General features: G+C 36.6%; 1 protein-coding gene across 1 annotated transcript in view; it reads right to left on the reverse strand.

Annotated features, from left to right (window-relative positions):
- grhl2b (grainyhead-like transcription factor 2b) overlaps positions 1–13,374 on the reverse strand; it is a 96,066-nt gene that overhangs the window by 16,355 nt on the left and 66,337 nt on the right. The window contains exon 12 of the mRNA XM_036971234.1: positions 1,519–1,556. Within this exon, the coding sequence (XP_036827129.1) occupies positions 1,519–1,556 (38 nt within the window). The remainder of the gene's footprint in view (positions 1–1,518; positions 1,557–13,374) is intronic.

Raw genomic sequence — 13,374 nt, forward strand, 5'->3', positions numbered from 1 at the left:
TCAGAAAGGAAGAAGCCACTGCTCAAAAACCGCCATAAAAAAGCCAGACTACGGTTTGCAACTGCACATGGGGACAAAGATTGTACTTTTTTGGAGAAATGTCCTCTGGTTTGATGAAACAAATATAGAACTGTTTGGCCATAATGACCATCGTTATGTTTGGAGGAAAAAGAGGGAGGCTTGCAAGCCGAAGAACACAATCCCAACCATGAAGCACGGGGGTAGCAGCATCATGTTGTGGGGGTGCCTTGCTGCAGGAGGGAGTCGTGCACTTCACAAAATAGATGGCATCATGAGGGTGGAAAATTACGTTGATTTATTGAAGCAACATCTCAAGACAGCAGTCAGGAAGTTAAAAGCTTGGTCGTAAATGGGTCTTCCAAATGGACAATGACCCCAAGCATACTTCCAAAGTTGTGGCAAAATGGCTTAAGGACAACAGAGGGGCCATCACAAAGAACTTTCCTCAATCCTATAGAAAATGTGTGGGCAGAACTGAAAAAGCGTGTGCGAGCAAGGAGGCCTACAAACCTGACTCAGTTACACCAGCTCTGTCACAAGGAATGGGTAAAAAAATCATCCAACTTATTGTGGGAAGCTTGTGGAAGGCTACCCAAATGTTTGACCCAAGTCAAACAATTTAAAAGGCAATGTTACCAAATACTAATTGAGTGTATGTACATTTCTGACCCACTGGGAATGTGATGAAAGAAATCAAATCTGAAATAAATCATTCTCTCTACTATTATTCTGACATTTCACATTCTTAAAATAAAGTGGTGATCCTAACTGACCTAAGACATGGAATTCTTACTAGGATTAAATGTCAGGAATTGTGAAAACTGAGTTTAAATGCATTTGGCTAAGGTGTATGTAAACTTCCGACTTCAACTGTATGTGTGGGATTGAGTTGGTCCCATTTTACATATGTGAGGTTTAGACAGTGTACAAAAACATTAGGAACACCTGCTCTTTCCATGACATAGACTGACCAGGGGAATCCATGTGAGAGCTATGATCCCTTATTGATGTCACTTGTTAAATTCACTTCAATCAGTGTGGCTGAAGGGGAGGAGACAGGTAAAATAATGATTTTTAAGCCTTGGGCCAAATGAGACATGGATTGTGTATGTGTGCCAATCAGAGGGTGAATGGGCAAGACAAAGGATGTAAGTGTCTTTGAACAGGGTATGGTAGTAGATGCCAGGTGCACCGGTTTGAGTCAAGAACTGCAACGCTGCTGTTTTTTTTATGCCCAACAGTTTCCCGTGTGTATCAAGAATGTTCCACCACCCAAAGGACATCCAGCCAACTTGACACAACTGTGGGAGGCATTGGAGTCAACATGGTCCAGCGTCCCTGTGGAACGCTTTCAACACCTTGTAGAGTCCATGTCCAACGAATTGAGGCTTTTCTGAGGGCAAAAGGGGGTGCAACTAAATATTAGGAAGGTGTTCCTAATGTTTTGTACACTCAGTGGATATTTGCATGAGAATGTATCCACATGTGAACACTCACCCTCCTCTCTCAATCTCTTCTGTGTTAAAGGCAAATACCTGGGAAAGAATAACACATTGGCAACGTCAGCTTTAAGTAACATAGGCAAATATACATATAAGAAATTAAACAGAAATCTAAATATCTTATGCATCATTCCTTCAAATAGCTTAAAGGCATATATTTGACAATCTGTAAAAAGTCAATAAAAGATGTGGCCCTAAAAACTCTCAGACTGGTTACAAGAGGAGAAAACCAAACATCTGCAAACTGACATTTCTTCTAGATACATCTCTAGATTCTCTACAAAGCTTATTGATAAGTTAACCAAGGCATCGTTAGACCGTACCAGATTGTTGATAAGTTAACCAAGGCATCATTAGACCGTATCAGATCATTGATAAGTTAACCAAGGCCTCATTAGACCGTATCAGATTGTTGATGAGTTAACGAAGATATCGATAGACCATATCAGATCATTGATAAGTTAACCAAGGCATCGTTAGACCGATAATGTATCAGATCTTTCATAAGTTAACCAAGGCATCGTTAGACCATATCAGATTGTTGCTAAGTTAACCAAGGCATCGTTAGACCATATCAGATTATTAATAAGTTAAAGAAGGCATCGTCAGACCGTATCAGATTGTTGATAAGTTAACCAAGGCATCGTTAGCCCGATAATGTATCCGATCTTTCATAAGTTAACCAAGGCACCGTTAGACCATATCAGATTGTTGATAAGTTAACCAAGGCATCGTTAGACCATATCAGATCATTGATAAGCTAACCAAGGCATTGTTAGACCATATCAGATCATTGATAAGTTAACCAAGGCATCGTTAGACCGTATCAGATTGTTGATAAGTTAACCAAGGCATTGTTTGACGATATCAGATCATTGATAAGTTAACCAAGGCATCGTTAGACCATATCAGATTGTTGATAAGTTAACCAAGGCATTGTTAGACCATATCAGATCATTGATAAGTTAACCAAGGCATCGTTAGACCATATCAGATTGTTGCTAAGTTAACCAAGGCATCGTTAGAACATATCAGATCATTGATAAGTTAACCAAGGCATCATTAGACCATATCAGATCATTGATAACTTAACCAAGGCATCGTTAGACCATATCAGATTGTTGATAAGTTAACCAAGGCATCGTTAGACCGTATAAGATTGTTGATAAGTTAACCAAGGCATCGTTAGACATATCAGATCATTGATAAGTTAACTAAGGCACCGTTAGACAATATAAGTTTGTTGAAAAGTTAAATAAGTCAACGTTAGAACATATCAGATCATTGATAAGTTAACCAAGGCATTGTTAGACCATATCAGATCATTGATAAGTTAACCAAGGCATCGTTAGACCGATAATGTATCAGATCTTTCATAAGTTAACCAAGGCACCGTTAGACCATATTAGAATGTTGATAAGTTAACCAAGGCATCGTTAGACCATATCAGATCATTGATAAGTTAACCAAGGCATCGTTAGACCATATCAGTTTGTTGTTTAGTTAACCAAGGCATCGTTAGACCATATCAGATTATTAATAAGTTAAAGAAGGCATCGTCAGACCGTATCAGATTGTTGATAAGTTAACCAAGGCATCGTTAGCCCGATAATGTATCCGATCTTTCATAAGTTAACCAAGGCACCGTTAGACCATATCAGATTGTTGATAAGTTAACCAAGGCATTGTTAGACCATATCAGATCATTGATAAGTTAACCAAGGCATCGTTAGAACGATAATGTATCAGATCTTTCAAAGTTAACCAAGGCACTGTTAGACCATATCAGATTGTTGATAAGTTAACCAAGGCATTGTTTGACGATATCAGATCATTGATAAGTTAACCAAGGCATCGTTAGACCATATCAGATTGTTGATAAGTTAACCAAGGCATTGTTAGACCATATCAGATCATTGATAAGTTAACCAAGGCATCGTTAGACCATATCAGATTGTTGCTAAGTTAACCAAGGCATCGTTAGCCCATATCAGATCATTGATAAGTTAACCAAGGCATCATTAGACCATATCAAATCATTGATAACTTAACCAAGGCATCGTTAGACCATATCAGATTGTTGATAAGTTAACCAAGGCATCGTTAGACCGTATAAGATTGTTGATAAGTTAACCAAGGCATCGTTAGACATATCAGATCATTGATAAGTTAACCAAGGCACCGTTAGACAATATAAGTTTGTTGAAAAGTTAAATAAGTCAACGTTAGAACATATCAGATCATTGATAAGTTAACCAAGGTATTGTTAGACCATATCAGATCATTGATAAGTTAACCAAGGCATCGTTAGACCGATAATGTATCAGATCTTTCATAAGTTAACCAAGGCACCGTTAGACCATATTAGAATGTTGATAAGTTAACCAAGGCATCGTTAGACCATATCAGATCATTGATAAGTTAACCAAGGCATCGTTAGACCATATCAGTTTGTTGTTTAGTTAACCAAGGCATCGTTAGACCATATCAGATTATTAATAAGTTAAAGAAGGCATCGTCAGACCGTATCAGATTGTTGATAAGTTAACCAAGGCATTGTTAGCCCGATAATGTATCCGATCTTTCATAAGTTAACCAAGGCACCGTTAGACCATATCAGATTGTTGATAAGTTAACCAAGGCATCGTTAGACCATATCAGATCATTGATAAGCTAACCAAGGCATTGTTAGACCATATCAGATCATTGATAAGTTAACCAAGGCATCGTTAGAACGATAATGTATCAGATCTTTCAAAGTTAACCAAGGCACTGTTAGACCATATCAGATTGTTGATAAGTTAACCAAGGCATTGTTTGACGATATCAGATCATTGATAAGTTAACCAAGGCATCGTTAGACCATATCAGATTGTTGATAAGTTAACCAAGGCATTGTTAGGCCATATCAGATCATTGATAAGTTAACCAAGGCATCGTTAGACCATATCAGATTGTTGCTAAGTTAACCAAGGCATCGTTAGCCCATATCAGATCATTGATAAGTTAACCAAGGCATCATTAGACCATATCAGATCATTGATAACTTAACCAAGGCATCGTTAGACCATATCAGATCATTGATAAGTTAACCAAGGCATCGTTAGAACATATCAGATAATTGATAAGTTAACAAAGGCATCGTTAGACAATATCAGATCATTGATAAGTTAAACAAGGCACCGTTAGACCATATCAGATTGTTGATAAGTTAACCAAGGCATTGTTAGACCATATCAGATCATTGATAAGTTAACCAAGGCATCGTTAGACCGATAATGTATCAGATCTTTCATAAGTTAACCAAGGCACCGTTAGACCATATCAGATTGTTGATAAGTTAACCAAGGCATCGTTACACCGATAATGTATCAGATCTGTCATAAGTTAACCAAGGCATCGTTAGACCGTATCAGATTGTTGATAAGTTAACCAAGGCATCGTTAGACCATATCAGATCATTGATAAGTTAACCAAGGCATTGTTATACCATATCAGATTGTTGATAAGTTAACCAAGGCATCGTTAAACATATCAGATCATTGATAAGTTAACCAAGGCTTCGTTAGACCATATCAGATTGTTGATAAGTTAACCAAGGCATCGTTAGACCGTATAAGATTGTTGATAAGTTAACCAAGGCATCGTTAGACATATCAGATCATTGATAAGTTAACTAAGGCACCGTTAGACAATATAAGTTTGTTGAAAAGTTAAATAAGTCAACGTTAGAACATATCAGATCATTGATAAGTTAACCAAGGCATTGTTAGACCATATCAGATCATTGATAAGTTAACCAAGGCATCGTTAGACCGATAATGTATCAGATCTTTCATAAGTTAACCAAGGCACCGTTAGACCATATTAGAATGTTGATAAGTTAACCAAGGCATCGTTAGACCATATCAGATCATTGATAAGTTAACCAAGGCATCGTTAGACCATATCAGTTTGTTGTTTAGTTAACCAAGGCATCGTTAGACCATATCAGATTATTAATAAGTTAAAGAAGGCATCGTCAGACCGTATCAGATTGTTGATAAGTTAACCAAGGCATTGTTAGCCCGATAATGTATCCGATCTTTCATAAGTTAACCAAGGCACCGTTAGACCATATCAGATTGTTGATAAGTTAACCAAGGCATCGTTAGACCATATCAGATCATTGATAAGCTAACCAAGGCATTGTTAGACCATATCAGATCATTGATAAGTTAACCAAGGCATCGTTAGAACGATAATGTATCAGATCTTTCAAAGTTAACCAAGGCACTGTTAGACCATATCAGATTGTTGATAAGTTAACCAAGGCACTGTTTGACGATATCAGATCATTGATAAGTTAACCAAGGCATCGTTAGACCATATCAGATTGTTGATAAGTTAACCAAGGCATTGTTAGACCATATCAGATCATTGATAAGTTAACCAAGGCATCGTTAGACCATATCAGATTGTTGCTAAGTTAACCAAGGCATCGTTAGCCCATATCAGATCATTGATAAGTTAACCAAGGCATCATTAGACCATATCAGATCATTGATAACTTAACCAAGGCATCGTTAGACAATATCAGATCATTGATAAGTTAACCAAGGCATCGTTAGAACATATCAGATAATTGATAAGTTAACAAAGGCATCGTTAGACAATATCAGATCATTGATAAGTTAAACAAGGCACCGTTAGACCATATCAGATTGTTGATAAGTTAACCAAGGCATCGTTAGACCATATCAGATCATTAATAAGTTAACAAAGGCATCGTTAGACCGATAATGTATCAGATCTTTCATAAGTTAACCAAGGCACCGTTAGACCATATCAGATTGTTGATAAGTTAACCAAGGCATCGTTACACCGATAATGTATCAGATCTGTCATAAGTTAACGAAGGCATCGTTAGACCATATCAGATTGTTGATAAGTTAACCAAGGCATCGTTAGACCATATCAGATCATTGATAAGTTAACCAAGGCATTGTTATACCATATCAGATTGCTGATAAGTTAACCAAGGCATCGTTAGACATATCAGATCATTGATAAGTTAACCAAGGCATCGTTAGACCATATCAGATTGTTGATAAGTTAACCAAGGCATCGTTAGACATATCAGATCATTAATAAGTTAACCAAGGCATCGTTAGACCATATCAGATCGTTGATAAGTTAACCAAGGCATCCTTAGACCATATCAGATCATTGATAAGTTAACCAAGGCATCGATAGACCATATCAGATCATTGATAATTTAACCAAGGCATCGTTAGACCATATCAGATAATTGATAAGTTAACACAGGCAGCGTTAGACCATATCAGATCATTGACAAGTTAACCAAGGCATCGTTAGACCATATCAGATCATTGATAAGTTAACCAAGGCATCGTTAGACCGATAATGTATCAGATCTTTCATAAGTTAACCAAGGCACCGTTAGACCATATCAGATTGTTGATAAGTTAACCAAGGCATCGTTAGACCATATCAGATTGTTGATAAGTTAACCAAGGCATCGTTAGACCATATCAGATCATTGATAAGTTAACCAAGGCATCGATAGACCATATCAGATCATTGATCATTTAACCAAGGCATCGTTAGACCATATCAGATAATTGATAAGTTAACACAGGCATCGTTAGACCATATCAGATCATTGATAAGTTAACCAAGGCATCGTTAGACCGATAATGTATCAGATCTTTCATAAGTTAACCAAGGCACCGTTAGACCATATCAGATTGTTGATAAGTTAACCAAGGCATTGTTAGACCATATTAGATTGTTGATAAGTTAACCAAGGCATCATTAGACCGTATCAGATCATTGATAAGTCAACCAAGGCATTGTTAGACCATATCAGATTGTTGATAAGTTAACCAAGGCATCGTTAGACCATATCAGATCATTGATAAGTTAACCAAGGCATCGTTAGACCGATAATGTATCAGATCTTTCATAAGTTAACCAAGGCACCGTTAGACCATATCAGATCATTGATAAGTCAACCAAGGCATTGTTAGACCATATCAGATTGTTGATAAGTTAACCAAGGCAACGTTAGACCATATCAGATCATTGATAAGTTAACCAAGGCATCGTTAGACCATATCAGATTGTTGATAAGTTAACCAAGGCACCGTTAGACGGATAATGTATCAGATCTTTCATAAGTTAACCAAGACCTCGTTAGACCGTATCAGATCATTGATAAGTTAACCAAGTCATCATTAGACCATATCAGATCATTGATAAGTTAACCAAGGCATCGTTAGACCATATTAGATTGTTGATAAGTTAAGCAAGGCATCGTTAGACCGTATCAGATCATTGATAAGTTAACCAAGGCATCTTTAGACCATATCAGATTGTTGATAAGTTAACCAAGGCATTGTTAGACAATATTAGATTGTTGATAAGTTAACCAAGGCATCATTAGACCGTATCAGATCATTGATAAGTTAACCAAGGCATTGTTAGACCATATAAGATCATTGATAAGTTAACAAAGGCATCGTTAGACCGATAATGTATCAGATCTTTCATAAGTTAACCAAGGCACCGTTAGACCATATCAGATTGTTGATAAGTTAACCAAGGCATCGTTAGACCATATCAGATTGTTGATAAGTTAACCAAGGCATCGTTAGACCGTATAAGATCATTGATAAGTTAACCAAGGCATCGTTAGACCGTATCAGATCATTGATAAGTTAACCAAGGCATCGTTAGACCATATTAGATTGTTGATAAGTTAACCAAGGCATCATTAGACCGTATCAGATCATTGATAAGTTAACCAAGGCATAGTTAGACCATATCAGATTGTTGATAAGTTAACCAAGGCATCGTTAGACCATATTAGATTGTTGATAAGTTAACCAAGGCATCGTTAGACCGATAATGTATCAGATCTTTCATAAGTTAACCTTGTCACCATTAGACCATATCAGATCATTGATAAGTTAACCAAGGCATTGTTAGACCGTATCAGATCGTTGATAAGTTAACCAAGGCATCGTTAGACCATATCAGATCATTGATAAGTTAACCAAGGCATCGTTAGACCATATCAGATCATTGATAATTTAACCAAGGCATCGTTAGACCATATCAGATCATTGATAAGTTAACCAAGGCATCGTTAGAACATATCAGATAATTGATAAGTTAACTAAGGCATCGTTAGACCATATCAGATCATTGATAAGTTAACCAAGGCATCGTTAGACCATATCAGATTGTTGATAAGTTAACCAAGGCATCGTTAGACCATATAAGATCATTGATAAGTTAACAAAGGCATCGTTAGACCGATAATGTATCAGATCTTTCATAAGTTAACCAAGGCATCGTTAGACCATATCAGATTGTTGATAAGGTAACCAAGGCATCGTTAGACCATATCCGATTGTTGATATGGTAACCAAGGCATCGTTAGACCATATCAGAGCGTTGATATGTTAACCAAGGCATCGTTAGACCATATCAGATCATTGATAATTTAACCAAGGCATTTTTAGACCATATCAGATCATTGATAAGTTAACCAAGGCATCGTTAGACCATGTCAGATCATTGATAAGTTAACCAAGGCATCGTTATACCATTTCAGATCATTTAAAAGTTAACCAAGGCATCGTTAGACCGTATCAGATTGTTGATAAGTTAACCAAGGCATCGTTAGACTAAATCAGATCATTGATAAGTTAACCAAGGCAGTTAGACCATATCAGATCATTGATAAGTTAACCAAGGCATCGTTAGAACATATCAGATCATTGATAAGTTAACCAAGGCATCGTTAGACCGTATCAGATTGTTGATAAGTTAAACAAGGCATCGTTAGACTAAATCAGATAATTGATAAGTTAACCAAGGCATCATTAGACCATATCAGAGCATTGATAAGTTAACCAAGGCATCGTTAGACCATATCAGATTGTTAATAAGTTATCCAAGGCATCGTTAGACCGCATCAGATTGTTGATAAGGTACCCAAGGCATCGTTAGACCATATCAGATCATTGATAAGTTAACCAAGGCATCGTTAGACCATATCAGATTGTTAATAAGTTAACCAAGGCATCGTTAGACCATATCAGATCATTGATAAGTTAACCAAGGCATCGTTAGACCATATCAGATCATTGATAAGTTAACCAAGGCATCGTTAGACCATATCAGATCATTGATAATTTATCCAAGGCATCGTTAGACCATATCAGATCATTGATAAGTTAAACAAGGCACCGTTAGACCATATCAGATTGTTGATAAGTTAACCAAGGCACTGTTAGACCATATCAGATTGTTGATAAGTTAACCAAGGCACTGTTTGACGATATCAGATCATTGATAAGTTAACCAAGGCATCGTTAGACCATATCAGATTGTTGATAAGTTAACCAAGGCATTGTTAGACCATATCAGATCATTGATAAGTTAACCAAGGCATCGTTAGACCATATCAGATTGTTGCTAAGTTAACCAAGGCATCGTTAGCCCATATCAGATCATTGATAAGTTAACCAAGGCATCATTAGACCATATCAGATCATTGATAACTTAACCAAGGCATCGTTAGACAATATCAGATCATTGATAAGTTAACCAAGGCATCGTTAGAACATATCAGATAATTGATAAGTTAACAAAGGCATCGTTAGACAATATCAGATCATTGATAAGTTAAACAAGGCACCGTTAGACCATATCAGATTGTTGATAAGTTAACCAAGGCATCGTTAGACCATATCAGATCATTAATAAGTTAACAAAGGCATCGTTAGACCGATAATGTATCAGATCTTTCATAAGTTAACCAAGGCACCGTTAGACCATATCAGATTGTTGATAAGTTAACCAAGGCATCGTTACACCGATAATGTATCAGATCTGTCATAAGTTAACGAAGGCATCGTTAGACCATATCAGATTGTTGATAAGTTAACCAAGGCATCGTTAGACCATATCAGATCATTGATAAGTTAACCAAGGCATTGTTATACCATATCAGATTGCTGATAAGTTAACCAAGGCATCGTTAGACATATCAGATCATTGATAAGTTAACCAAGGCATCGTTAGACCATATCAGATTGTTGATAAGTTAACCAAGGCATCGTTAGACATATCAGATCATTAATAAGTTAACCAAGGCATCGTTAGACCATATCAGATCGTTGATAAGTTAACCAAGGCATCCTTAGACCATATCAGATCATTGATAAGTTAACCAAGGCATCGATAGACCATATCAGATCATTGATAATTTAACCAAGGCATCGTTAGACCATATCAGATAATTGATAAGTTAACACAGGCAGCGTTAGACCATATCAGATCATTGACAAGTTAACCAAGGCATCGTTAGACCATATCAGATCATTGATAAGTTAACCAAGGCATCGTTAGACCGATAATGTATCAGATCTTTCATAAGTTAACCAAGGCACCGTTAGACCATATCAGATTGTTGATAAGTTAACCAAGGCATCGTTAGACCATATCAGATTGTTGATAAGTTAACCAAGGCATCGTTAGACCATATCAGATCATTGATAAGTTAACCAAGGCATCGATAGACCATATCAGATCATTGATCATTTAACCAAGGCATCGTTAGACCATATCAGATAATTGATAAGTTAACACAGGCAGCGTTAGACCATATCAGATCATTGATAAGTTAACCAAGGCATCGTTAGACCATATCAGATCATTGATAAGTTAACCAAGGCATCGTTAGACCGATAATGTATCAGATCTTTCATAAGTTAACCAAGGCACCGTTAGACCATATCAGATTGTTGATAAGTTAACCAAGGCATTGTTAGACCATATTAGATTGTTGATAAGTTAACCAAGGCATCATTAGACCGTATCAGATCATTGATAAGTCAACCAAGGCATTGTTAGACCATATCAGATTGTTGATAAGTTAACCAAGGCATCGTTAGACCATATCAGATCATTGATAAGTTAACCAAGGCATCGTTAGACCGATAATGTATCAGATCTTTCATAAGTTAACCAAGGCACCGTTAGACCATATCAGATCATTGATAAGTCAACCAAGGCATTGTTAGACCATATCAGATTGTTGATAAGTTAACCAAGGCAACGTTAGACCATATCAGATCATTGATAAGTTAACCAAGGCATCGTTAGACCATATCAGATTGTTGATAAGTTAACCAAGGCACCGTTAGACGGATAATGTATCAGATCTTTCATAAGTTAACCAAGGCATCGTTAGACCGTATCAGATCATTGATAAGTTAACCAAGTCATCATTAGACCATATCAGATCATTGATAAGTTAACCAAGGCATCGTTAGACCATATTAGATTGTTGATAAGTTAAGCAAGGCATCGTTAGACCGTATCAGATCATTGATAAGTTAACCAAGGCATCTTTAGACCATATCAGATTGTTGATAAGTTAACCAAGGCATTGTTAGACAATATTAGATTGTTGATAAGTTAACCAAGGCATCATTAGACCGTATCAGATCATTGATAAGTTAACCAAGGCATTGTTAGACCATATAAGATCATTGATAAGTTAACAAAGGCATCGTTAGACCGATAATGTATCAGATCTTTCATAAGTTAACCAAGGCACCGTTAGACCATATCAGATTGTTGATAAGTTAACCAAGGCATCGTTAGACCATATCAGATTGTTGATAAGTTAACCAAGGCATCGTTAGACCGTATAAGATCATTGATAAGTTAACCAAGGCATCGTTAGACCGTATCAGATCATTGATAAGTTAACCAAGGCATCGTTAGACCATATTAGATTGTTGATAAGTTAACCAAGGCATCATTAGACCGTATCAGATCATTGATAAGTTAACCAAGGCATAGTTAGACCATATCAGATTGTTGATAAGTTAACCAAGGCATCGTTAGACCATATTAGATTGTTGATAAGTTAACCAAGGCATCGTTAGACCGATAATGTATCAGATCTTTCATAAGTTAACCTTGTCACCATTAGACCATATCAGATCATTGATAAGTTAACCAAGGCATTGTTAGACCGTATCAGATCGTTGATAAGTTAACCAAGGCATCGTTAGACCATATCAGATCATTGATAAGTTAACCAAGGCATCGTTAGACCATATCAGATCATTGATAATTTAACCAAGGCATCGTTAGACCATATCAGATCATTGATAAGTTAACCAAGGCATCGTTAGAACATATCAGATAATTGATAAGTTAACTAAGGCATCGTTAGACCATATCAGATCATTGATAAGTTAACCAAGGCATCGTTAGACCATATCAGATTGTTGATAAGTTAACCAAGGCATCGTTAGACCATATAAGATCATTGATAAGTTAACAAAGGCATCGTTAGACCGATAATGTATCAGATCTTTCATAAGTTAACCAAGGCATCGTTAGACCATATCAGATTGTTGATAAGGTAACCAAGGCATCGTTAGACCATATCCGATTGTTGATATGGTAACCAAGGCATCGTTAGACCATATCAGAGCGTTGATATGTTAACCAAGGCATCGTTAGACCATATCAGATCATTGATAATTTAACCAAGGCATTTTTAGACCATATCAGATCATTGATAAGTTAACCAAGGCATCGTTAGACCATGTCAGATCATTGATAAGTTAACCAAGGCATCGTTATACCATTTCAGATCATTTAAAAGTTAACCAAGGCATCGTTAGACCGTATCAGATTGTTGATAAGTTAACCAAGGCATCGTTAGACTAAATCAGATCATTGATAAGTTAACCAAGGCAGTTAGACCATATCAGATCATTGATAAGTTAACCAAGGCATCGTTAGAACATAT

Source organism: Oncorhynchus mykiss, chromosome 32 (genome assembly GCF_013265735.2).
Source record: "Oncorhynchus mykiss isolate Arlee chromosome 32, USDA_OmykA_1.1, whole genome shotgun sequence".
Taxonomy (NCBI): Eukaryota; Metazoa; Chordata; class Actinopteri; order Salmoniformes; family Salmonidae; genus Oncorhynchus; species Oncorhynchus mykiss.